The sequence below is a fragment of the Grammomys surdaster genome, unplaced genomic scaffold (genome assembly GCF_004785775.1).
Source record: "Grammomys surdaster isolate TR1022 unplaced genomic scaffold, NIH_TR_1.0 125243, whole genome shotgun sequence".
Taxonomy (NCBI): domain Eukaryota; kingdom Metazoa; phylum Chordata; class Mammalia; order Rodentia; family Muridae; genus Grammomys; species Grammomys surdaster.
In genome coordinates, this window is record NW_021620131.1 from 296608 (window position 1) to 323940 (window position 27333).

General features: G+C 36.2%; 1 protein-coding gene and 1 pseudogene across 1 annotated transcript; both read right to left on the bottom strand.

Moving 5' to 3' along the window:
* Nucleotides 1–339: 339 nt before the first annotated feature.
* On the bottom strand, nucleotides 340–838 carry LOC114637295 (annotated as a pseudogene).
* A 23621-nt stretch (nucleotides 839–24459) lies between these two features.
* Nucleotides 24460–26793, bottom strand: LOC114637278 (olfactory receptor 7A17-like). The gene is made up of 2 exons (XM_028785491.1): nucleotides 25883–26793; nucleotides 24460–24478 (listed from the first exon to the last, which is right to left on the bottom strand). Exons 1-2 carry the CDS (start codon nucleotides 26791–26793, stop codon nucleotides 24460–24462), a joined length of 930 nt encoding a protein of 309 aa, XP_028641324.1.
* Between the last annotated feature and the right edge of the window lie 540 nt (nucleotides 26794–27333).

Below are 27333 nucleotides of genomic sequence, written 5' to 3' on the forward strand. Positions count from 1 at the left end.
GTGAGCCACTAATATTACTTATAAGGTTAGAGCATCTACCTTCAGTCTTCTGGCCCATAACATGTGACAGACTTTAATTGAAGCAAGAATTATTAAGATCTAGCTTACCCTGTATTGGCAGAGTTTAGCAGTTGACTATCCTGCATTCTTTCCTCATTTTTGGACAGCATTCTGTCTGCAGATGAAATTAGGACATGTCTTGTCCCATGGTTAGTCTGCCACAATTAAAGCAACTCCAGATCAAGGTGTTGATGCTCATCATCATCTTTGAAGTGAAATGGGGCTACTGCCAGGAGTAGATATGTCTCATTATCAAAGGATCTTTTTTTAAAAGTTTATTCAAGGTGGCTGACCATGTCCACGAACAAAGTCACCTCTAAACTGGAAATTGTTTGCTGAGCCTTCTCCAGCCTCAGCTTTCTTGTCAGCTCCAGGGGCCATAGCACTGTGTTCTTCACTAAGTGTCTCTGTGTGCCTCCCCTTTTGTGACTCTTTCAGGCTGCTCACCCTCTGGACCTTTGGGCCAAGGCCTGCCAGTCTCTGGATGGCTGTGGCACAGGGTGGCAGGCATGATATCCATAGGTAGGTGTAGGTAATCTCAGAGATAGTGGATGCCCTCATTTGTAAGCTACCAGTAGAAATGTCTCCAAACAAACTATACTGTCATATACCCTTGAGACTTGAGAGACTGCATGGCCTTCATTACATGAAGGTTGGGCACATTCTTGTCTCCCAGCTCTGAGTGTTTGGACATGTGGACATCTGTTTTGGCAACCATCATTCCTTTCTTAAAAGGGAGTTTGAAGATGGCAGTCCAATTCTTCTTAGACATCAACATTGCAGCAGCTGCAGGGTCTGAGGTGGAGACTGGAAAGGAAGGGGCATGTACCTCAAAGGATCTTTTAACAATAAAATTATTTTAAATGCTATATTCTGTGGATCTCTGATGCTTTTGAAGACTATCTGCCTATGTATAGCATAATAGAAGTGTTAAACATTGTTTATTTTTAGCCATTTACTATTTGAATAACCTTGAAAACACTATATTGTAGTTAACTAAGTTAGAATCTAATATGACCACAAATTTTCCTATCTGACTATTAACTTGCATTGCTATAATCATTGTAAACAGTTTGCAATAGCAGCTATTAAAAGAATGGGTCTGAGCCTTGTCTTCTTAAATGATTTTCATAGGCATAATCCCTATCTGAGAGTAACAAAATTAATTTTAATTTTTGTATCAATATACAAAGATTTATACCAATGCAAACATTAAAGTTGTATCAATGTATAAATTCTGCACAAATGAAAGAAAATATCACTTCAATTCTGCATAAAATATGAATATTTCTACCAATGTAAGATTATTCCTATAAAATGATTTAAGAGTAAATTTAATAATCCATCCTTATTTGTCTAATTTCTTATAATATTACTATATCTCCCTTTTTTCTTTCCAACCCCCTTTCCTTACCTAAAAAGAAAGAATAGAGAAGAAGAAAGTAAAGATAGAAATCCTTGAGTTTAAGCTCTCTATTTAGTTCCTTCCCTGTCCAAAACTGTAATTATTTGTAAATTATCTCTTAAAATGACAACATATATATAATTCATAAAGTGACCAAAACCATTCACCCCAATTTAAAAGATTGGGAAGACAATTTTCTATGATTTTTTCCTGTTGAATTGGGATGAATAAATACCCTTTTGGTGGAAGAGGGGCAAAAATTAGAAAATTAGGTTAGTCTTAAGAAAGTTAGCTGTAGCATTTGTTGTTCATTTTCAGTATGCTGTAAGCTTCACGACTTAACTGAAGTCTTGACTAGAATCATCTTAAAGGCTGGATGGACTGAGGTCATTGTAGATTAGCAGCCATTCCTGATGCTGTTCTGGAAGCAAGTCTATGAAAACAGCATTAGTTGGGATAGGATCAGGCAGGGAACTGGAATAGCAAGTCATTTCAATATACCCAAGGGTGAATCTTGTCAGAGCTCTCATCTTGGTGTTTCATGCTGTAATATATGAACGTTACAACCAATATTGATTTCTATAAAGATATTCGTATGGAATGTACAAGGTGCATAGATCAGGAAAGGATGAATTTGTGCTCCTTGTTTGAACAGGTGAAAGACATTTTTTTTTCTTATGAGTTAGTTTGATTATTAACATAATTATAATAATTCTTCATTAATGCCACATGAAAGGATGGCATGATGAATGTTGAGGATTCTGTAGCCAACAAGATTTATAGGCTGTATATAGGTGAAGTTTTGACTAGAGACATTTTTTTATCTCAGCCAGTTTCAGGGCTGTTCCTATGTAGAGGGTTCAGCAAATCATGGTACCTGTCCTGTTTGGCTTTCTTGATATTTTTCCTTTCTGGAAGCAGCCAAAATCTTCAGGGGGGGTCTTCCTGTATCATAGCTGATCAATATTATTTTGAACGGAGTCTAACACCCTTTTTCTTTGTTTTCAACACCAATACAGAGCCTCTCTCTCTCTCTCATAATAGCATGTCCTTGGTCCAGCAATCTGAAGTCATCAAATGTATAGATTGACTCAATTTGGAAGCCTCTTTTTTCTTTAGGCCTGCTCTAGTGTGACCTCTCTAAGAGAGGATTTGTAATATCATTATAACCACTGAACTTATAGCCACTTTGATTTTGATAATTAAAACAATTTAAAATAATTAAAACAGTTATTATTATTTATTAAAATAAGGTTTCTTTGTGTAACTAGAGCTGACCCAGATTTGTCTGTAGATTAGTTTAGCTTCAGACTCACAAGAAATCAGTGTTCATGCCTTTGTTTCCTACACATTGAGATCAAAGGCCTAGATTTATTTATCCATCCATGCGTACTTAAAACATTTAAAGCATTTTCTCCATTCTATGAGGATTAATATCTCTGTGTGTGTGTGTGTATTCTTTCTTTTTACATTGTATATTCTTTCTTTTTACATAAATTGATTTGATATTCTTTTCTATGTAACTTTAATTAAATTCCCTTCTATTTACTCTATGAGCCTATTCTCAGGCTGACCTACGTGTCACATCTGATAGCATTGACTTCTTACATTTTCATTTATTCTCTATTCTTTTTTCATTATGGGAGGCATTCTGCCTTGCTCTCTGCCCTCTGAGCTACCTGCCTCATTTCACTTGGGAAGACCTCAGGCTGGAGTATGAGCTCTCTGCCCAGTGTGCTTCCCAGCTTGGCATGGGGGGAACAGTGATGTCCTAGTTTATACCATGAACCCAAGAATTATGTGTGTAAATTTAACATGTATTTTGTTTTTGTCCTGAACCAGCAGGGCATAGCTCTGTTTAAAAAAAAAACAATTCTCTCTGCTTCCTAATCTTAAAGGGATAGCATGCATTTTCCATTTGGGAATCTCTAATATTTTAAAGTGAGTTTTTGCCAGATGTTGAGGTTTCACATATTGTATTAAATATTTAAATTCTGACCCATGGTTTCTACCTTGCCTTTGGTTATTAAGTTCCTAAATGAAAGATACATTCACAGCCTTTATATATTATAGTAAGTCTTAACACAAGAGCTGTCAGGAGGACACAAGTCTACAGCCGCTTATAATTCTCCAGCAGGTAAAGGAAGTGCAGATCATTGTTATGATCAGTAAATGTTTCATTTATCTTCATAAGGGAAAACCTCCTGCCTCTATACACAAGAGCTGTGTAGTTCAGGAAAGCAGCAGGGCTAGGATTAGAAGAACCATGATATACTCACTTTGGTCACAGATTATGTAAACAAGTAGTAGAAAGGCTTTCAATCACATCGCTTAATCTTGTGAGGTTAGAGCTGAGCAATTGGGCAAACATATTCATATGAAATCCTTTAAAACTTAAATTTACATTCACAGCACTTTGTCCTCTTCAGGTTAACTTCATCTAAAAAATTGTGAACTACAACATGGTGTGTGGATATTATGAGCTTCTTTGGTTTGGGGGGATTTCATTAAATCTTCATGTTCAAAATAAAGCATGAATGAATAGTGAAGCTCGTTCTATGGATGTGGGGAATGATCAGAATTTTATATTGAATAAATGGACAAGCACTGAAGAAAAGACAAAGTAATACAATAGATCTGAGTTCATAATGCAAATGAGAAACCCAATGTAAACATTGATATTAAACTATTGAATTGGAATTCAAAAATTCAGCCTATCAGTTTCTCAGAAGTGAGATATGGATGGAATATTGGGATGCAGACCTGTATAATACATTTAAAATTGTTTTAAAATCACTCCATACTACTGTAAAGTTAAGTTGTCATAGGCAATAATCAGTGAGAGAACACTGGATGAAATCTGAATCTTTAGTGCTAATATCAATACCCAAGTATCAAACACCAAAACAGGAAATGAGAATTAAAAGTATTTCAGTCATATAGAAGAATTATAAGGCTCATTCTGAGTTACTCAGGAAACTGTTTGCTGAAAACTATTTGCAACAGCCCTCCCATTTATAGAGTGTTGCCTTGTTCTGGTAATGATACAACAAAGAACCAAAACTGAATGTTTTAAAACTTAAGAAATATGTTCTTCCTCAATTCTTGAACAAAAATTTCAAGCTCAAGGTTTTCTTGGTCCTACCTGTGCTCTGAACTTTACTTTGACATGACTTACTTACCACATGAGGTGCAACAATAATGACCAATTACACAGAGATGACATTAGAAAACAATCAATTTTCAATCAAGAGTAGCAGATTTCAGGGCTTTGAGGTTTGTTGTAGCCTTTATGAAGAATCACATCTGGAGTCTTTTATAACCTACCTCAAGGTAATGATGTGCAGGTCTCTGTGACAGTCAGTAAATGCCTTGGTTGTTGTTTTAGAATTAGCTCCTGTCTATACAACAGATGTGAATTTTGTGTCTGTGGCAATACTCGAGTTAGGAGCTATCTTCTGTATTCCCCCTTTTCACTTAGGTTATGTTAATAAGTAAAAAAAAAAATGCTTTCTTTACAGAATAAAACGCATGTAAAGCCATGACTGAGCTTTTAAGCATACATGTGCATGTAAAACCATTCAAAATTTAAATGTGCAACTACAGCAGTTTCCACTCTTCAGATTAACTTCATTTAGGTATTCTGAACTACCAAGTGGTTTGTGGACTATACGAGCTGTTATGATTTTTTGAAAAATGGAAGAGCCTTATTCAATACTTCCCATCTGAAGCAAAGCATGAATAGAGGGTAAAGCTATTTCTATGGCTATGTAGATGACTCAGGATTTTATACTGAATCAATGATTCACCATTGGGAAAAATACACATTAGCACAGTAAGTCAGAATTTAGGATATAATGGAAAAATAATCTAAGCATTGACATTAAAATATTGATTTGGCATTCATTAATTCTGCCTATCAATTTCCAAGGAGTGAAACAAAAACTTTTTTAGAATATGTGGAAATATTGAAGAAATACTGGTTTGGAGACATGTGTGGTTCATATAGGAAGGGGCTTAAGACTCCTCTAGGCCATTGGCAAGTTAGAATGGCATAGGCAATAATCAATTTTGGAGAACAGGATGACTAGTGTTTTTCATATGGCCACTCTGGCTTGGCTATTTTCATCATGTTTCCTTTTCACCTCTTCTCTACATGGCATCCACTCTCAAAAGACATTGCATAATCCCAGGAGATTGTTGCATGTAACTGTTACGGTACAAAAGTCTACTCAAGAGGTGTCACCCTAGAGACTTGTTCTCTGTTCTTCTAGATGAAATTATGCAACCTGAAGCAAAAAAATCTTCAAATATATTTTGAAGCTCCTTTTTAAAAATTTCAATTTAGGGTTCCATATGAGAGATTCAGAGAAGAAAATTTTCTAGATTTCTCCATAGAGTACAAGAAGCTTGTCAATATATCTAATTAGAGTGATTACTTCACTCACTATCAATATTACATATGGTTCCCAAAGAAACAAGCAATGTATATAAATGATAGATACGTTGAGATCCATGAGCTCTATCCTTTTACTGTGGCAGACACTCCTAATTTATAATGATATCTTGAATTCTTATATTCTGGCTCCTGCAGACTCCTTTCTTGTGTGCTATTTCCTTTATTTTCCCTGCAAATCTAAGGAAAAGCTTAATCATTAAAGTGATGGGAGTATGGTGATCACTGAGGTTGTTCCTAGTTTTAGTTATTTGGTTTTCCACACAGAGATTGATTCTGAAGTTAAACCAGCATAATACACAAAGTAGTTTTAAAAAATAATGCATTTTTGGAATTCAGTTTTCATTGCCCTCAAGTAAGTTTGGATACATATCAGTGTAAACTTTACTTTTCATTGAGGCTTTCCTCTCTTGTAGAAATCTAACTTCTTTTCATGGATGTCTTCCTGTTCACCTACTTTCTTCTCTCAAGGAAAGAGGAAGAGTTTATTCTTATGTTATTTATATAGTTGATATTGTGAACCTCTCTTGCTCTGCCTAACATTTAACAAATAGTGGTGAAATATTTCATGCTTTTCTCTGCAACAAGAACATTGAAAAAAAGTTGACAAGTTTTTTTGGGCAATTTTCTAAGTTTAGTTCTTTTGTGAGAAATAATACATATGACTTAAGTAACTATGAAGTCACATATGTGGTTTTAATATGACTTAGATTTCTTGTGCTAGCTGCTCCTTATTTAAGAGGAGTATTTTGTGAATTTGGAGTTGGATCCGTGGACCATCCTGTCAGATATGAGGGTCCCTGGAATGATGGTCCTCAAAGGCTAGGTGGGTAAGTATTCAGTGGTAACAAACAGAAACAAACACAGGGGCAGATTGAATCTGAGTGTACTTTGCAGCTCTCAAGCAAGGGTTTCTATACATAAAGAAACAAGTATTACATCTCTGAGAAGAAGTGTTCAATGAAGCAATCACTGATATATATCATCATTGTCATTTTGTACAGTAAAGCACAAACATCATGCAAGGTTAGTGGCATATTTCCAAGAGCAGGTTAATAAATTTTTATGGTCAATATTTTTTAACATCTAGTACCTGATTTTTTGTGAATCTTCAAGGTGTAAATTTAAACTATTTTAATTCTTTATATTTAAGGTTTAACATATACCAAACATATAATATGCCCACTTCTGATGACACATGTGTAGCCATGTGAAATTTTATTGCTAGGAAACTTTCTATCTAGCATAACACTATTACATAAGAGTAATACTATTACATAATTTGTAAATGATTTATAAAATGAAGCACTTGTTTTCCTGGCAATAAGGTCATGGCTATTGACCTCATCTCAAGAGATGGTTCCTTTTCCATTTTTCTCATTTAAAATCTTAGCCCAGGCTATCAGGAATATTTCATAAATAAGAAAAGAAATAGAAGAAAAGAAAACAGATAAATTGCCATGAGAACTATGGCTCAATATTTTGTTCTGGCCAAGAATTCCACAACCAGTTCCAGGAGGCAGCCTTCTTTTGAAGTTTTTGCCTCGGTCTGAGGAACTTGTCACACAGATTCTACAGGGGTTAGTGTGGCAAGTTGGTACTTCTTTTATTACAATGCTTTCACATTTCATATTACAATGGACTCACATTTTTTAATTTTTATTAGTATTGTAGGTTCTAATATTGTCCTGTTTCTGGCATTTGATTCTAGTTTTGAAGGTTTTGCAAATTGATTCATATATGTCTAGAAAGACACATTGATATTGATACTGGCCATTGAGTTTTTAAAAGCAGATTAACACCTATAGGATTAGAAGATAGCAACACATAAATTGGTAAATAATTTGGACTCTGATGAAGGAAAGTGACTAGTAAGGGTTGTTTGTGAAGAACGTGAGATTCATTTCATTCCATGGAAATTTTTCCATAGCTTTAGGATCCATGTATTGAGATTTGAAATGGAAATTACAGAAATAATTACGCCAATTCAACTCAATGTCCCATCACTAATAATTTAAACACTAGGCAAATTTGAGGGGTTTTATTTTTGAAATATCAATGGCTTAAAGACACATTAATTTGACTACACTTTCATCTTTTATTTTAACAGAGTTGCTAAAGTAGCGTGTGTTCTTTTATTTTTACTTGAAATGATGTGATTCAGGTAGAATTAAGAGATCCACAAATGTAATTTTGCTCATCATTGTTTTATAGAAATATATCTGTGTATATTGAACAAGTATCGTTCTGACCTAAACACTAAACACATTCACTTCTTAAATGTTTCAGGTTTTTATTTACCTTATGATTATGGACTTTGAAAACATTTAAAATGCCTGTTAACAGCTTGTGTTTATTTTGAACATAATCCATTCTTGTCATCTCCCCATTTGTTGATTGCCAGTCTTCTTTTCTCATATGTGTTCCTCTGTTTCATTGACTGCAAGAGGAATGGTGAAGGGGTTGACCCATTAGGACCCTTCCAGAGATCATTGGAAATTATTTTAGAGATTTATGCAATGCATCTCTTTTAACTTTTTGATCTGATCAGAGGTTGAACTAGATAGGGTAGAAATCAGTGTGCCTTATAGAAGGGCTTTCTAAGGAATCAATATAAAACTAAAGAGATAACAAAGACTCTGAACATAATACAGCCATGTGATGATAGCATTCATTGTAGGAGTATGTTATGAGAATGTGGTAGCATCTGCTACACACAAAAATCAGATTGTTAGAACTTCCATAATTTTATTGAGAGAGTAGTTAAGAGCATAATTGAAGAGGTTCTCCTTTTATTATTTGAAGAGAATAGGCAAGAATAGCATCTGAATAACCATTGGCATGGTTTTGTGCTCTGTGTTGGATGACTGATGATTTTTATTATTGTTGTAAGGCAGGAAGTTTGCTGGAAACACTTGAGACACTTGAACTAATCATCATGACTTCATAATCAGCCATTCTTCCACCTCTGTTACATTAAGAGGTAAAGCTATAGAAAATATTTTAGCATAATTGTTTACATGAGTTATATTTAGTATAATGAAATTTAATTTTTTCATGGGATGACCCACAGGATGAACCCTTCAAAAAAGGTTACTTAAATCAGCTATTTGTTAATCGAGCCTGCTGTATAAAAAAAGAAGTGACTGGGCTTTGAAATAGAAATCAGGTTAAGGCCAAAAATACTATGTTGAATTTTTGAACAATGTCTCAAATTTGTGAGTTTGATGCCAAAAGATACTACATCCCATTTAATTAAGGGAGCTGTATGTTTTGTGTACTGAAAGACACATTCTAGCTTTGAAAATATTTTAATATAGACATGGTATTCTATAGTTGTTAAATAGAACTATATTTTTCCTGAGTATTTAAGGAGATAGACTGTTTTACCTCATCTGTTGATAGACACTGTAGCCTGAAGAAAGCCAAGAACTTATTTTCTATCTGTGATAATAAGCTTTATACATATATCACAAAGAGAATAAGTTGTGCAAAATTGGTGTTTAGATAATATTTTATATGATTAAACATAATTTTCTTTTTTTGTTTGTTTGTTTTTCAAGACAGGGTTTCTCTGTGTAGCCCTGGCTGTCCTGGAACTCATTCTGTAGACCAGGCTGGCCTCGAACTCAGAAATCTGCCTGCCTCTTCCTCCCAAGGGCTGTGATTAAAGGCGTGTGCCACCATTGCCCTGCTAAACATAATTTTCAAAAGTTTGAAAATTCTTCAATTGCTAAGGAGTCATATTGACCATTTTAAAAGTAATCACATATTATTGATTCATGTTTAAGTGTATGTATTTAGCAAGATTAAATGCCATTATAGTTTTGTTAAGGCCTATTGAAAATTCAGGCCTAAGTATTATCTTGATATCTGAAGTATTTCTGTTATCACTTTGGAAACATGATATTTTGTTATTTATCAAATATAAATATGGTATAGGTATTCAATTGGACTTGGTGGGACATTTTAAATTTTACCTCATGGTAGCATTAACAAAGAATGTAGTGAAGCCACATGGCATATGACTTCCTTATGACATCATTATTCAAGATGGCAGCCAAATATCATTGTTACTTCCATCTTGGTGAGTATCCTCATGTAAAGTATACAGCAGTCAAGTAGTTGTTTTCTGTTCTATGGGAACTCAGGACACAGAAAAGGAAACATATGTCCTATCAGGAAATTCTTAGTCCATGTGTAGTCTACATTCTTTCTGGTGGGTAAAGTATAGTGAGAAAGCAAGATGGAGGCAGATGATGAACAAAGAAAATTGACTGATTTCACATACTCCAACAAAACACCCTTGGATTTAAGTCATGACTGTGGGCTATAAAACCATTCAAGCTCACTCAGCTACCTTGCTCTTGATTGTATGGATCTGTGAAAGGAGATGGAGATGGCAATGGGAGAGAGGAAAGGTTTTTCAGAGTACTCTACTGTCAACGGATACTCTAAAACCCCTTCTATGTTCAGATCCAAATATAGATTTAGGATTGAAGGATGTATCATGGAAACAAGAGAAACAGGAAGAAATCTCCAGAAGCAACATTGTTTCTTAATCAGGAAAAACAAACAAACAAAACAAAACAAAAACAAAAACATACAAAAACACAATCCGAAGAACAGCAGTCCTTCCACGCCTGTACTGATGGTCTGGGGTGTTTGTAGTTTTACGGTACAAAACATGTGTGATTTGGAGATGGATGATTCAACTTACTGATTATTTCCTTAGAGAAGAAAATGCTAGTGGGTTCCACAGATGATGCAGAGTTAATACAATATTCCTGTCAAGAATTATAGATTGACTTGAGGCTTTAGATAAATGATCAGTTGCTTTATATGCTGATCATTTTTTAATTAATCATTCATTCATTTACATCTGAAATGATATCCTACTTTCCAGGTACCCCTCCAACCCCCTCCCATATATGCCCTCTCCCCCTCCCCATTGCCTCTATAAGAGTGCTCCCCCACCCACCTTTCCTGCCCAACTGCTCCAGCATCCCCATATACTGGAGCATCAAATCTCCACAGTACCAAGACCTCCCCACCCAGTGATGTCAAACAAGGCCATCCTCTACTATATACGTATCTGGAGCCATGGATCCCTCCCTGTATACTCCTTGGTTAGTTGTATAGTCCCTGTGAGCACTGGGTTATCTGGCCAGCCAACATCATTCTTCATATGAGGTTGCAATCCCTCTCTGATCCTCCAATCCTTCTGCCAGCACCCACATTGAGATTCCAAGCTCAGTTTGGTGGTTAGTTTCCAAGCATCCACATCTGCATTGGTCAACTGAAGGCAGAACCTCCCAAGGATCACCTATCCCAGGTTCCTGTCAGCATGTACCTCTTGGCAACAGCAACAGTCTCAGGGTATTTGGTGTCTGAAGATAGGATGGATCCCCAGGTGGGGTGGTCCCTGAATGACTCTTCCTTCAGTCTGTGCTCCATTGTTTTGTCCCCTCCTTTCCTTTGGACAGGAACATTTTTGGGTTTAAAACTTTGAGATGAGTGGGTGCCTCCATCCCTCTACTGGAGGCCTTATCTATTTATTGGAGGTAAATACATGTTCTCTACAGGTTCTATCTCCACTTCACTGTGCATTTCAACTAAAGTCATACACACTGTGTCCTGGGAGCCTCTTGCTTCCCTGGTATTTGGGACCCTACAGTGGTTATCCCCAGTTCCTCATTGGCCACTGCTACATATTTTTATTTGATTTCCTGATGCTCTGTACTTCTCTCCCATCTCCTCTAGTACCTGATACTGTTCTCCTTATTTTCTCCCAATCCTCTCTCCCTCCCAGGTCTCCCCTCCTTCTACCTCCCAAGTTCATCCTGTTCCCCCCTCAGTGCAGGACAGAAGCATCCACACCCTCGTCTTCCTTCATCTTAAGCTCCATATGGTCTATGAATTGTATCATTGTGAGCTTTTGTGCTAATATCCACTTGTCGGTGAGTACATACCATGTGTGTTCTTTTGTGCATGAGATACTTGACTCAGGATGATATCTTTAAGTTCCATCCATTTGTCTGAGAATTTCATGAAGTTGTTTTTAATAGCTGAGTCATACTCCATTGTGTAAATGTACTACATTTTCTGTTTTCTTTCTTTTGTTGAGGGACCTATGAATTGTTTTCAGTTTCTGGCTCTTATAAATAAGGCTGCTAAAAATATAGTGGAGGATGTGTCCTTTTTATATATTGGAGCATCTTTTGGATATACGCCCAGTAGTGATATAGCTGGGTCTTCAGGTAGCACTATTTCCAATTTTCTTAAGAACTGGCAGATTGATTTCTAACATGACTTTAACAGCTTGCAGTTCCACCAAAAATAGAGGAGTGTTCCTCCTTCTCCATATATTCACCAGCATTTGCTGTCTCTGGTGTTTTTTGATCTTAGCTATTCTGATTGTTGTTAGTTGGAATCTCAGGGTCATTTTGATTTGCATTTCCCTTATGACTAAGGGTGTTGAACATTTCATTAAATGCTTCTCAGCCATTCAAGATTCCTCAGTTGAGAATTATTTGTTTAGCTCTGTGCTCCATTGTTAACAGGGTTATTTGGTCCTCTGGAGTCTAACTTCTTGAGTTTTTTGTATATGTTGGATATTAGCCCACTATCAGATATAAAATTGGTAAAGATCTTTTCCCAATAAGTGGGTTTCTGTTTTGTCCTATTGACAGTGTTCCTTGACTTACAGACGCTTTTCAATTTTATTAGGTCTCATTTGTCAATTGTTTCTTTTAGAGTATAAGCTATTGGTGTTCTGTTCAAGAAAACTTCTCCTATGCCCATGTGTTTGAGCCACTTCCTCCCTTTCTCTTCGATCAGATTTAGTGTATCTGGTTTTATGTTGAGGTCCTTGATCCACTTGGACTTGTGCTTTGCACAAGGAGATAAGAATGGATTTATTTCTTCCAAATGCCTATTCTTATCCTATTCAAATTACTAGAAGGAGGTTCAGAATTTAAGGATAAAGAACCATCTTGAGTGTCATACCAAATACCATTGGATTTGTGTTAGTTCTACAATTTACAGTGGTAGTCATTATAATTAGGAAGAAGTTTAATGACACTTGCAGTATATTTGACATAATTCTAACACCTCTCTGGATGTTTTAACAATACATAGGAAGCTTATGAATTTCAAGAATGCTGATCTGCTGAGCATTGATGTGGTAGATACTGCAGATAAAATTACTCATGACCTGAGGTCAGTATTTCTATTTTGGTCAAGCTTCAAAAATGGCATATATAGCTGGATCATGTTAGTCCTTTTTGTCCTGGGAATACTTTTATTCCTGCCCATTGTGATAAAGCTTTTTTTTTTTAACAACATCAACATGTTGGCAGCCAAAATATATGGCTTGAACCTGAAAATCAACCACCAGACAGAGTTATTAAATTAAGAGGCTGGCAAGCCAAGGATGGGTAAGATTCTGCACAGAGCCTTACCAACCTAAGAAAGTGTGCATTGCTTTTGATAATGCATATTCTATGATGGGTGAGGAAGGCATTCTTGTCAGAATGACTAAGACAGACTCAGTCTTGTTAATGAAATAAAAAAGGGGAGAGGCAGAGAGCCTTTGGGGCTGCTTGGCAAGAATCTGACATGGGCCAAGGACAAGGAAATGGGCTGCTTGGTAGGAATATTACATTGGCCAAGGACAAGGAAGTAGGCTTCAGGTAGAAATCTAAATCTTAGGCTAGAACAAAGAAGTAATCTCAGGAAGGAATCTAAATATTAGGCTAGAACAAAGAAGTAATTTCAGACAGGAATTTAAAATTTAGGCTAGAACAAGGAAGTAGGCTTCAGACATGAAAACGACTTTGGGCTAGGACAGGTATTGTCGGCCAGCGGCCACAGTCAACTGGGTTCACCTGAAAGAGAGGCTGGGAATGGAATAAGGGACAGAGATGAAGCCAGGACAAAGGTTTCTGATTGAGGCTCAATGCTTTAATGTTCAGCTTTCACTTTAAAAGGGAAAACCCACCCACAACCCCAGAGTTCCTTCTTGCTTCAGCTGGCTGGGGGTGAGGGGAAACCATCCTGCTGGAGGTGAGAGGAATCCATCCTGCTGGGAGTGAGGGGAATCCATACTTAATTGTGGGCCAGAGATGTCAAGGCAAGCTCAACAGGCAGTCTATTCTTCTCAGCTTGTGTACCAGGCTACAGCCAAAGAGGCGCCAAAGCAGGCAATGCCAAGGCAGGCAATGCCTCGGGAGTTCTATTGTTTGGTCTATTGTGGTAAACAAGGTCTCTCAGGCCTGCTCAAGGCTGGGGGAAGGGCACAGACAGGGAAGTAGGCTCAGATATTTTGGTCATCCTGATAAGCCCTTAAAAACAGTGACCATGGGAGTGTTCACATAATTGGGTTTAATGCCTTGCTTTTTCTTTGACTATTTGTGTTTATTGCCTTGCTTGTTCCTTGACTATTTGCATCTATTGAATTGCTAGACCTTCAACCTAGAACTGACCTTAATACATGCATGTAATTAAAATGGTATAAAAGCATAAAGGAGATGGGGGTGGAATGAGAGTTCTAGGGAGGGGAAAAGGGGAAAAGGGATGACATCTGTATTGTAAATAAATAAAATATCCAATAAAAAATTTTTAAAAATACAAAAAAAAATAGAATGGATCAATTTGCATTCTTCTCCATGCTGACCACCAGTTGAACCAGCACGATTTGATGAACATGCTTTCATTTTTCCACTGGATGGTTTTAGCTTCTTTGTCAAAGATCAAGTGACCATAGGTGTATGGGTTCATTTCTCATCTCTGTACCAGACAGCCCCCAAGGACATACTTCTGTCACTTGGCATTGTCTCTTTGATGCTTCACTTTAGCTGGACCATGGTGGGACTGGTCATCATAGATAACCAGGAAGGAATTCAGATTCTATCAGATTTGAGAGTAGAGGTGTACAGAAATAGAGTGTGTTTGGCTTTTGTGAAAATGATGCCAGAAAGCTTGGATAATTTTTACTTTGAATCCAAAGAAACCATCAAACTAATCATGCTATCATCTGCAAATGTTATCATTGCTTATGATGATACTGAAGCTTTACATGTTAGAGGGCTATGCCATATGATATTGTAAATAAAATGAAAAGTATGAATTACAAGTTCACAATTTGATATAAACAATGGTCATAATTATCTCCTGTTTCCTTATTTCCATGGAAGTCTCTTTTTTGCATACCACCATGATGAGATATCTGATTTTAAAACATTTTATTTGGACATACAACCCTTCCAAATACCCAGAAGATGATAAACTTGCTGTTATGTGGAAACAATTTTTTAACTGTTCCCCTTCTTACCTGATTGTAAAACATCAGGTAACTGTATACCCAATGTTTCTTTGAAAAATTTGCCTGCAAATATGTGGGTTATGTCATGACTGAGGACAGTTGTATATAATGCTCTATATGCCATGGCTCATAGTCTATATGCAATGACTCTTGAACAAGTACAAATTCAATTTCTTCAAAATGGGAAGGAGAATACATACCCTTGGAAGGTAGTTGGACTTGCTTTATATTTTAACAATAGCGTTGTGACATGCTGAAGCTTTACAAAATTATTCAATATACTATCTATTTTGTTGCATTTACCAAGAAGGACATGACAGACTGTATACAGTTTCCACTCTAAAAATATTGCAGACAAAGTGTCATTATTGCTGATGAATGTGTGATAATAACAAGGATTAAATGTGTATATGTATATTTGTTTTACGTCATGAATGATCACAGAATTTGGGTAATATACTCAGTTGAAAGCCAATATTTTCTAAGCACATTTTATAACAGATATAGGAGAACTTGATTTTAAATGATCATATGCTACTAGACCTTTAAATTCTGCATGTTGAGACAATGGCTATGGTACCTTACTGACCATTCTATTACACTTTGGAAATCAACACCAAAATTTGCAAGGTAATATTTGAGTGTTTTACTTAACTGTGTTTGACTAGCATCTCAAGATTGTGGAAATTTACCTCAATCAATATTTCATGGTTAAATTTACTTCTTATTCATTGGTGTGTATGAATGAATGTTTCGTTGTGACACAGACTGCCCATCTAGAAAATTTATGAGAGTATCATTTTGGAAGCTTTCATTATAATAATCAGTTATTACCTCACATAGCTTGCATGTCTCCTCAGTGGTTAAAGTCAGTGAGAAACTTTTCTTCATTGGATTGTGTTGAGTATTTCTGGAACTAAATTTATCATAAGGTTTTTGTACCTTCCTTAGCTACATACTTTTATCAAGAATAATCATTTTAAAACTGGTACTGGAAAACAAGTGATTTGGGGTTCAAAAATGAAATCAGATGCAGAATATGATATTCTAAATTTCTATAATTTCCCACATGGTCTCAGACAACATATAAAAGTTGAATAATGTTTTCCAAAAGTTCCACATGGTCAACAATTGTTTTTATTGTTATGTTGATCATATCTCATTGCATTTATCTCTACATGAATAAGTATTTGTTTGTGAGTGCTATGATTTTTGCTTCCTTACACAGGGCACATCCTTACAAAAAAAATCCTCTCCATATGAAGGTTTTGTTGCCTGATTCTTAACAACAGGATTTTTTCTTTTTCTCCATACATTTGTCCACTAGCAATTAATACAAGTCATAAATATATTATCTATATTTTGTATTTAATATCTATGATAAAAACATGATAATATTTTGACTCCATGATTAGGACTTATCAGTGCATGGTCATTTACCCTTTTGTATTTAGGCCCTGGAAATGCCCAGTAGCATGGAAGATCCATGTGCATGCGTTTATTGCAGGTCTACCTGTTGAAAAAGGAAGCACTTGACCAAACAATCAAAAACACAGAGCAGACAGAAGCAATTCAAGAACATAGACTTTACTTAGGTCTCATGTAGCAGCAGAGCAGTTTATCAATATTCAGGTGATAATGGATACAAAAGCTTGAGAAGATGATTCATTTTCTGTCAAGAAATAGATTTAGGTAAATAATTTGTTCACAATCCTGATTTTTTTTCATTTGGTCCAAGACAACATCCAGTGAAATGTATGTACCTTCTTTTAGAGTATATCTTCCTCATTAAATACCTTATGTGGATTATTTCAGGCAGGACCAAATACTTGTTTGCATTTTAATTATGAATATTTTTAAGTTTATGTCTAAATGTATATTAACTATCACCTTAATAAAAATGCCATTCCCTTTAGTGATTGGGAAGTACACAGTAGGATCAAGATAGCATTCTAGTTGCCTTTCTAGACATATACTCCATGGCATAATGTTCTAATATTTTACCCTATGTCTTACACTCCCACAAATGTTCAGAGAGTTGTCTATGAATGATGGTTTTTAACACAGGGAACCTGGTAGGACATTTTAATTTATACTAGAATAATCAATAATCTGAAGTATTTTTCTATTGTATATTTACTTCTCAGATTCCTCATTCTATGTGCAGTGAGACCTGTATTCCTGGATTCAGAAAATCCCTCGAGGAAGAAGGCAAGCCTGCCTGTTTTTATGATTGCACTTCTTATGCAAATAATGAGATTTCTAATGAAACGGGTAAATGTCACTGGGCAATTTCCAAACTATTCATAATTTTCTTCAGTGCTTAAGCACCTGGAAATTTTTTAGAAAGAACAGCAGTTATAAGCTCTGTTCTTCTTACATTTAAAAGTAAAGAATATTTAGTGTATTATATCATCACTTACAGTGGCTGTTAGTCTTTATACTTGATCAGTATTTTGCCCTTGCTAGACTTGTTCCTGGCAGAAAACAACTTTGTAAATCCCAGAGTATTTTACTTAATTTACTATGACCTTTAACACACATAGAAAAAGAAATATCAGCTTTTCATGTTTATGAAAGTGTATTTATTTTCTAGTTAGCACAAATTAATTGTATCATTATCATTCCTATTTCATAATTTCCTTCATTACTATTTTCATCAAAGCTGATCAGAAATGTATTTGATTTAGCTTAGTTATATTTTTAAATGTCTTAAGTAAGATTCATACATAGCATTTTGTCTGTGAGTGTTTTGTTGCAGGCAAGTACGTGAATGAAGGGCTTGGTTGATTAGTTCATGTGGAAGACAGAGGAGGCCATCAGATCCCTTGGTTGTTGAATTACAGAAGGTGTTCATCCACTTTGATCATGCTTCTATCAGAATATGTGTTCTCTTTAAGGGTAACAGTTGCGCTGTACCAAACAACTTACTCAGCCTTGACCTTTTTGATATTTATCATAAATATAATTTGACATTATCTTAATAAGTAGATTTTCTTAGCTGTGTTCCTCCATTTCAATGCACATAAAGGAGCCATCCTGCTACATAGTATCTCCAGAGAGTAATTTCAATCTACAACAAAGATCATATCTTCCCAAAATATGAATGAACCCCAAAATATACTTTAAATAATGGTGTCAGAAGCCTGTCATGGGACTCTTTCATTGAGAAAAGAAATCATTTTTAAATGAATAAGCCCACATGAATAATGAAATTTAACCTACATCTTTCTCACTTCTGAGCTTTTTATTTTTTATTAATCATTCCATTCCTTTACATCTCAAATGATATCCCACTTCCCATTTATACCTCCACAAAGCCCCCATCCCACAACCTCCCTCTACTCCCTCCTTTTTGCCTCTATGAGGGTGCTTCCCCACCCACCCACCCTTTCCAGGCCCCCCTCCAGCATTCTCCCACACTGGGACATCAAACTTCCATAGGACTAAGGGTATCTCCATGCACTGATGTCAGACAAGGCCATTCTTTGTTTCTATATATATGGAGCCATGAATCCCTCCCTGTACCCTTCTTGTCTTGTGTTCTTGTCCCTGGGAGCACTGGGTAGTCCAGCCAGCTGATATTCCTCTTCCTATGGAGTTGCAATCCCTCTGCACTCCTCCAGTCCTTCTGCCAGCTCCTCCACCATGGTCCCTGAGCTCAGTCTGATGGTTGGTTCCAAGCATCCACATCTTATTGGTCAGTTGCTGGCTGATCCTCCCACAGAGCAGTCACCCCAGGGTCCTGTCAGCAAGTGCCTCTTGGCAAGGGAAACAGTGTCAGGTTTGGGGTCTGCAGATAGGACGGATTCTTTAGTGAGGCATTCCCAGGATGGCCCTTCCTTCAGTCTCTGCTCCACTTTTTGTCCCTGTTCTTCATTTGGACAGGAACATTTCTGGATTAAAAAATTTCAAGATGGGTGTATGGCCCCATCCCATGACTGAAGTCATGCCTATCTACTGGAGGTGGTCTCTACAGGTTCTATCTCCCCTTCTCTGCTAAAATCATCCCTGTGGGGTCCTTGGAGGCTTTTTTTCCCAGGTGTCTTGAACCCTCCAGTGGCTATCCTCAATTCCTCATCCCCCAGTGATAAATTTTATTCAACTTTATGGCCCTCTGTACCTCTCTTCTGTCCCCTCCAGTACCTGATACTTCCCTCTTTATTTCCTCCCACTTCCTCTACCTCCCATGATCATCCTGTTTTCCTCTCAATGCAGGACTGAAGCATCTACACCCTGGTCTTCCTTCCTCCTAATCTCCATATGGTCTGTGGGTTGTATTATTGGCATTGTGAGTTTTTGGACTAATATCCACTTATCAGTGAGTACATACCATATGTGTCCTTTTGCGTCTGAGTTACTTCACTCAGGACGATTATTTTCTAGTTCCATCCACTTGCCTGTGAATTTCATGAAAGCATTGTTTTTAATAGCTGAATAGTATTCCATTGTGTCAATGTACCACACATTCTGTTTCCATTATTTTGTTGAGAGACATCTGGGTTGTTTCCAGCTTCTGGCTATTATAAATAAGGCTGCTATAAATGTAGTGATTTGATTAACTTAAGTTTAAAGAATCTATTACTGCTCATCTTCTTACTGTATGCAAATGACTCTATTTTGTATCATGCATCATATCTGATAAATGCATTGATGCATGCAATGATGAAGTGTGTTGTTGAACTGAGAATAGATAAATCATTGAGTAATATCTTTTCACAAGTGTTCGAAATGGCACACGTCATTTGCACTGTTGAAAACATTAAGATCAATAAGCACACACTCCTGTTCTCAGAACAACTCAAGAGAATGAAGTGGAAGAATCCATTTTCAAGGTTAAATTGTGAATAATAGATGAACCTTATGTAAAATATATCCAACCAACAGAAAAAGACATGAGGTGATTGAAAATAGTGAATTTGATGAGCATCAACAGACGGAGAAAACTGAAAAGAATACCCCACCATTAAATGTTTTGGCCAATGAAAGTCTTATTAGCTTGAACACTTTTAATAATATAATTATTCCAAGGCATGCAAAGATTTTAAAATTACTTTATGAACATGAAAATGTTCTAATATGTTGGGTGTTTTAAGTTGCTTAATTGAAAATGTGACTAATAAGAATGGCTATGTGAACAATCGTTGACTTATTGTGTATATAGATGCTTTCTATCATTGATGATATGATAAGTTCCTGCACATGTTACATGTATACATCAGAGGAAACAGGAAATGTCAACATCAAACCTGGTATAGTTATAGTTTAATAATAAAATTTAAAACTGTTTCTGGAAGAGGAAACTCAAACATTAGTGCTTTAGTTCATTTGAGAATGTTTGGCTGAATGGTTGAAAACAAAATCTCATAAGAATGAGGAGCATTTATCTAGAAAATTGTATATTTAAACCTCTATAAAGTATTTTATATGTTTTATATACTCCATGGCTTTGACTATATGAAACAGGGGACATGGCTAAGATTAACTCATGGACATTTAGGCAACAATAGAAAGGAAATATATGGTAAACACAGGGTAAGAAATTCCTTAAGAGTAGGATGGTAACATGAAGGCTCATATCACCAATTTACTATGTAATAAATTAAGACTACAACAAGAGTTCTACATCTATGTGTTAAATAGATCTGCATACAAATTACTAAACATTTTCACCTGGGGGATGTTTAAGTTATCAAGATTTTAATAAGTCTAATTTCACATGCAGCTTCTGAGAATAAACATTCTGAAGAATCCAATAAACATGAAACTAGGCACCCACAAAACTTTCTATCCAAAATTTTTCCTGACTAGAAGAAATGCAGTTACAGGGAATGGAGCATAGACTGAGAGAATGACCAAACAATAACCAACCCAGCTTGAGACCCATCCCATGGGCAAGCACCAGTCCCTAACACTATGTTATACTTTCAGATGGGAGCATGATGTCCTCTGAGAGGCTCCGCCCAGCAGCTGACTCAGACAGATACAGACACCCACAGCCAAACAGGAAATGGAGCTTAGGGATTCTTATGGAAGAACAGGAGGCAGGCTTGCAGGCCCTAAAGAAGATAGGAACTCCATAGGAAGACCAACAGAGTCAAATAACCTTGACCCTTGGGGCTTTCAGAGTTTGAACCACCAACCAAAGAACATACATAGGCTAGATTGAGGCCTCCCTGCTTATATATTGTATATGTGCAGCTTGGCTTTTATGTGAGTTCCAAATAACTGGAATGGGAGCTATCCCAAAAGCTGTGACATAACCCTCCATTTGATATATGAATATATAAATTTTCATGTGATAACATCACAAAGTCTTATGAGATCATAATATTCATTGTATCTTCATAATTCTCCATTGTGACACCACAATGCTCAACTCTGACATCACAGAACCACAGTATGATACTATAATGCATGTTATGATATCACAGTGCTCAATATGACATTGTAATTCTTCATTATGACATTGCCACAGTGATGTATTATGATATCATAATTGTTGTAGTACAATTACAATACAGTATTTTAGTGTTAAAATTCATCTTTGACAGTACTCCATTCTAATTTCTCAATATTGAGTGTAATACAATGATGCTGAATTTAACGTCACAATTCATAATAATATTACAGTGCTATATCTTTATATCAGAAAATTACATTGAGATCTCACAGTATTTCATTGTTCCATCCTAATGCTTACATTGTCATTAAAATGCTAGATTCTGACATCACAATCATCCATTGTACTATCATATGTTGGATTATGGTATAATAATGCTCCATTTTGTCTGCAGTGAATAGTGGCATCACAGTTTTAAATTTTCTATAGCAATTCCAAATCTGCCACCATCTATTTGATCTAGGACAATAAGATGGTAATCATATTTTCCCAATATGTAGAGATTTAAAAAAACTATTGATATCAATTGTCTTCACTTTATAAAAAAAAATCAATGTGCATGTGAACAACATGAGAGTTGTAGAATTCAGTAATTGTATAGAAATAATGCAGAATATCTAAACATAAATGGAGCTGTAAATAAAAATTAGTAAATAAAATGCTCAGTGATAAGCCTCATCAACAGGCTAGACCATGTGGAAAACAGAGTATCTCAACTTGAAGATAAAATAGAGGAATTAGATCATGCACTCAAAGAAAATCTGAAAATTGACACAGGAACAGAACACAGAGCATCTTTGGAACACCATTAAAAGTTAAAATCTATAACTGAAGAGCATAGAAAGAAGAATGATTTCAGATCAAACTCTGGGAAAATTGTTCACTTTCTTTTAACATTTAAGTAATTTTCCTCCTTTTATTTTCTTTTTCTAGCCTGTCCCATGTCCCTTTTCTCCAAACCCTTCAATGCTTTCTCTCAAATAGATAGCCTCTTTGTCTTTGATTATCGTACACAAACACACACACACACACGCACACACACACACATGTAAAGATAGACTCATCTTGGACTCATCTTGCTTCCAGCTCCAAAATTCCTGAATTACAGTAGCGTTACACTACAAAAACTTTGTAATTAAAACTTACATAGCCAAGTCTGTGCCAACAGGCTCTCATTTTTAATCTCACACCTGCCTCATGGAGCATGAACTTTACTCCCTATTTTGTAAGTAAGAAAATAGTATCTCAGAAAGGGAACAGCACTTGGAAAAGATCACACTGCTGGAAAATAATAGAAATGGAATTAAGATCCAAGTAATTTATTTTAGTTTTGAGACAGGATCTCAGTCTGTAGCCCTGCATGGCCTTGGAACAATGGCTCTTCTGCCTCAGCCATTCAAGTGTGAAGATCACAGGCATGAGCTGCCATGCTTGATTCAATCTAAATGGTTTGCTAATATCCCACTTTTAGTTGAGAATTTTGATGCCCTGTGATATGTGGTCTCACTGTGTACTATCCTCTAACAAAAGACTTCCATGACCTTCTATCATATGTGTAATCTTCTGAGATCTCCAGTTATTCCATGATTACAGATATTATCTTCCATAAAAGCTTAACGTGTCCTTCTGTCTTATGAAGACAGTAGAGGGTGGAGCACAGTATCATGTCATAGGCTGCCTAATGAAATCTAATGTTACAATGACTGAGCTCCTGTGTATAGATACAGTACAAGGAAGATTAGTTTTTGGCTAAATCCCAGAGAAGCAGATTCTGCCCACTGCCAGAAATCATGCAGCTGCTAAGACCCAGACTGGAGGAACCATAAGTTACAAGAATTACTTCATGGAGCTAGCCTGCACTTAACCTTAGAGACAGGGAAGCCTGGGTAAACAGAGTGAGCACTAGGTCAAAGACGGACTTCTAGTCAGAGTCTAGATGGAATTTTGCCTGACATTAGACCAATGCTTCTTGATCTAGACTCTACATCTCTATTTTCCTGCCTATAGACTATACTAGCTCTTTCTAGTGGATCTTGCTTGTTCTAAAAATGACTATTCTAAATACAACTCTTTCTTTTGCAATGATAGACTGTCTCCATGTGTTCATACGTCTTTGTTCCTGGGAATACCACAGTCAAGCTATATGCATATGATCTCTGTCATATCTCTGCAAATGCTAGTAAACTCATTATTTCACTTCCCTGCCCTCTCAGTTTCTCCATTAAATCCATTTGTGTTCAGAGAGATAGTGTTGAGAATTAGAGTTAACCTGAAGCCTCTGGATACCTACCCAGGACAGCTGGTTGGAAGCAGGCTACTGGAGCCATAGAGACACACAACTTACAATCTATATTCTCCAACTGAGAAAGTGCCTTAGCAGGTAAAGTTGCCTGCCACCAAGTGTGATGACCTGAGTTTGATCCTCAAGTCCCACCAACATAGTAGAAAGAGAGAACTGACTTCTCCAAGTTGTTCTCTGACTTCTGAATGAAGGCAATGATTGCTAAGCCACTATTAGGATTTTACAAGAAAAAATTATTTCCTATCCAGAACAATGCTGCACAATCTAAGGGACAGCAATCAGAGAGACAGAAATTTGCTCATTAGGTACATTTCTCTTCTTAAACTACCTCCTTCACACTCCAAACCCTGTGGGACATTGTTATATGTGCAATGAAAATGTTTCTTGAAGAGTCTGTTCCCAGATGATCTGAATATAAGGCAGGGGAATCACTTTTCATTATTTCTTATCCACCAATTTTTATGTACTCAAGAATTTTCTATTATCTTATAATAAATACTAGAGCCAATTAAAGTTTTCCCTTAAGTCTAGATCCCTTGAAACTTCGAGTATTTCTAGTACGCAGTTTTTCATTTCTAGAAAATTTATACTGCATTATACAGGAGAGGTGTTGTGTTCCTTTGAATATAAAACCATGGCACTTCAGTCTGTGGTCTCATGTGATCTTTTAATATGTAGCGATGTGTTATACTTTGTTATTTTGCAAAAATTTTATAAGAATAAAAAGCGACAGAAAATAAATTCATTACTTGGCTTCCCAATGGCAACATCAAGAAAAGTTGTGATACAGTGTCATAATGTTACATTTAGCAATGGTAGGAAGTAAATGATATCAACAAAAAAGCCACATATCCACACATGCTTATTGTGGTAATATTCACAATCACTATGATAAGGAAACCATCTGAGTAGTTATTTATTGGGTGAATGGATAAGAAAGAAAGCTGACTATATCACTGATCTTTTTGTCATTTATATATCAATATTATTACTTAAAATTCTATCTGAATCACACACATGTAAAAAACTGCCTGTGAAAGTCTTTGAATTAGACAATTTTTAGGTCATTAACCAGACATTTCAATAGGAACTATAGACACTGAGTCAAAATAGACACAAGATCCTAAATATGTGAAAACTTTCAATTACGAACCATTATACATGCCTATTAATATGTTAACATTATCAAGAAAGATGGTTAAGCTAGTGAGACACCATGAAATGATAAACCAAACACTGAAATAATCTAGTCTCAATTCCACCATAAAGTTATATATAGGACCGTAATTGCAAAATGCAGTGTTTCCTCATAGCAGTAAAATTCATGACTATTTTTTACTACAACTTAAAATTACTGAGTCTATGGAAAGCAAATGTCTGAATAAGTAAAGGCAGTTGCTGGGAAAACCTGATGATTTGAAACACATATTTTAAGAAGTGGAAACACATATAAAAATGAGAAATGAGAACTAACTCCAGAATGTTGTGCTCTGTCATCCACACACTTGTTATAGCATGTGGGCCAGTATGCATGTACAACACAGTTACACACCCTTGAATAATAAATAAAATTATTAAATTCTGAGTCTGACACATGTCTCTGGCGATGAAATTATATCTAAGCATTTTTATCTTTGATGAGTGGGGATTTCTGAGTGTTTTTTGATCCAATTTTTTAACTGTTGGAAAAAATGGAAAAGGAAAAGATGGAGAAGAATGAAAGTCATAGTGCATGCAGAAGGTAATAAAGTGGATCACACAATTTAATTGTATACAGAAACTGAAATAAGAAAATGAGAAACCCACAATAAATCAGAAGAAGCATGTTCTATTTTCAAGGTCCCATCAGAGAGCAGTATGCTGTGTTATCATAGACATGTAGTCATGCTTAGCAACTTAGTAAAGGATTCTTCTCTTTCTTCCAGCCCAACATTTTTCTCAGAGCCCTCTTTATATCTTTATTCCTAAGGCTATAGATGAAGGGGTTGAGCATGGGTGTGACCACACTGTACATTACAGAGGCTCTTGCAGTTGACTGTGAGTTTTTTGTTGAAGCAGAGCTGAGGTAAACCCCAAGTCCTGTGCAATAGAATAAAGAGACAACTAACAAGTGAGATGCACAGGTAGAAAATGCTTTGTACTTCCCCTGAAGCGATGAGATTGCACGTAGGGAGGAAAATATCTTGGAGTAAGAGTAAAGAATTCCGATCAGGGGACAACAAGCCCACAGCACAGCTGCAAAATAGATAACCACATCATTGGGAAGGGTATCAGAGCAAGCACTTTGCACCACTTGATTAAGTTCACAGAAAAAGTGTGGGATTTCTAAATCTGTGCAGAAGGTCAGTCGCAATGTCATTAAGCTTTGTGTTATGGAGTGGAGGGTATTCATGATCCAGGATGCTAGGACCATCCGCAAACAGAGTTGGGAGCTCATGATGGTAGTATAATGCAGGGGGTGACAGATGGCCACATACCTGTCATAGGCCATCAAAGTCAGCAGAAATATTTCCAGCCCTGAAAAGAGTATGAAGAAATGCATTTGGGCAATGCAGTTCTTATATGTGATGATATTACTTTTTGTGTTTATATTTACCAACATCTTTGGGACAGTTGTAGAAGTGAAGCAGGCATCCACAATGGATAGGTTGGAAAGGAAGAAGTACATAGGTGTATGCAGATGGGAGCTTGAAATTGTTGCCAAAACAATGAGCAGATTCCCAAGCATGGTGACCAAGTACATGTCCAGGAACAGCACAAATAAGAAAGCCTGGAGTCTTGGGTTCTTTGAAATTCCCAGAAGGATAAAATGTGAAATTTGTGAGTTGTTCTCAGACCCCATTTAGTCTTGTGACACAGAGAGAGAGAGAGAGAGAGAGAGAGAGAGAGAGAGAGAGAGAGAGAGCATGAAAATATGTGAAACAATTGCACATTAGACAAACGCTGCCACATATATCCCGTACCCAAGACGTGAATTACAAGAGTGTAAATATGAATGGAATCTGCAATAGTTCAGAACATTTCCATGAATGATTTAAACACCTCTTGCCACACTCAGACTTTTCCCAAAAGGTCATGAGTTTTGAGTGCTAACTCTCTCCTCATTTGGGGAATATAAAGTAGTTATGATAATGCCATAGGCAATGCCCAGGCAATAAATGATCTGTGTAGAAAGCAAATATTTTTTAATCAAAGGAGAATGAAATAACACAAGCAGATTAAAACAAATATCTAAAGTGATTGTGTAAGAAAGATGACAAAGCTACATATGAGAATATATATATATGTATATATATATATATATATATATATATATATATATATGAGAGAGAGAGAGAGAGAGAGAGAGAGAGAGAGAGATTGATTGATTTTGTACTGAGAA

Bases quoted from the DNA above. Each gene is read 5' to 3' on its own strand.
- LOC114637278 (XM_028785491.1), bottom strand. From the start codon at position 26,793: ATGGGGTCTGAGAACAACTCACAAATTTCACATTTTATCCTTCTGGGA.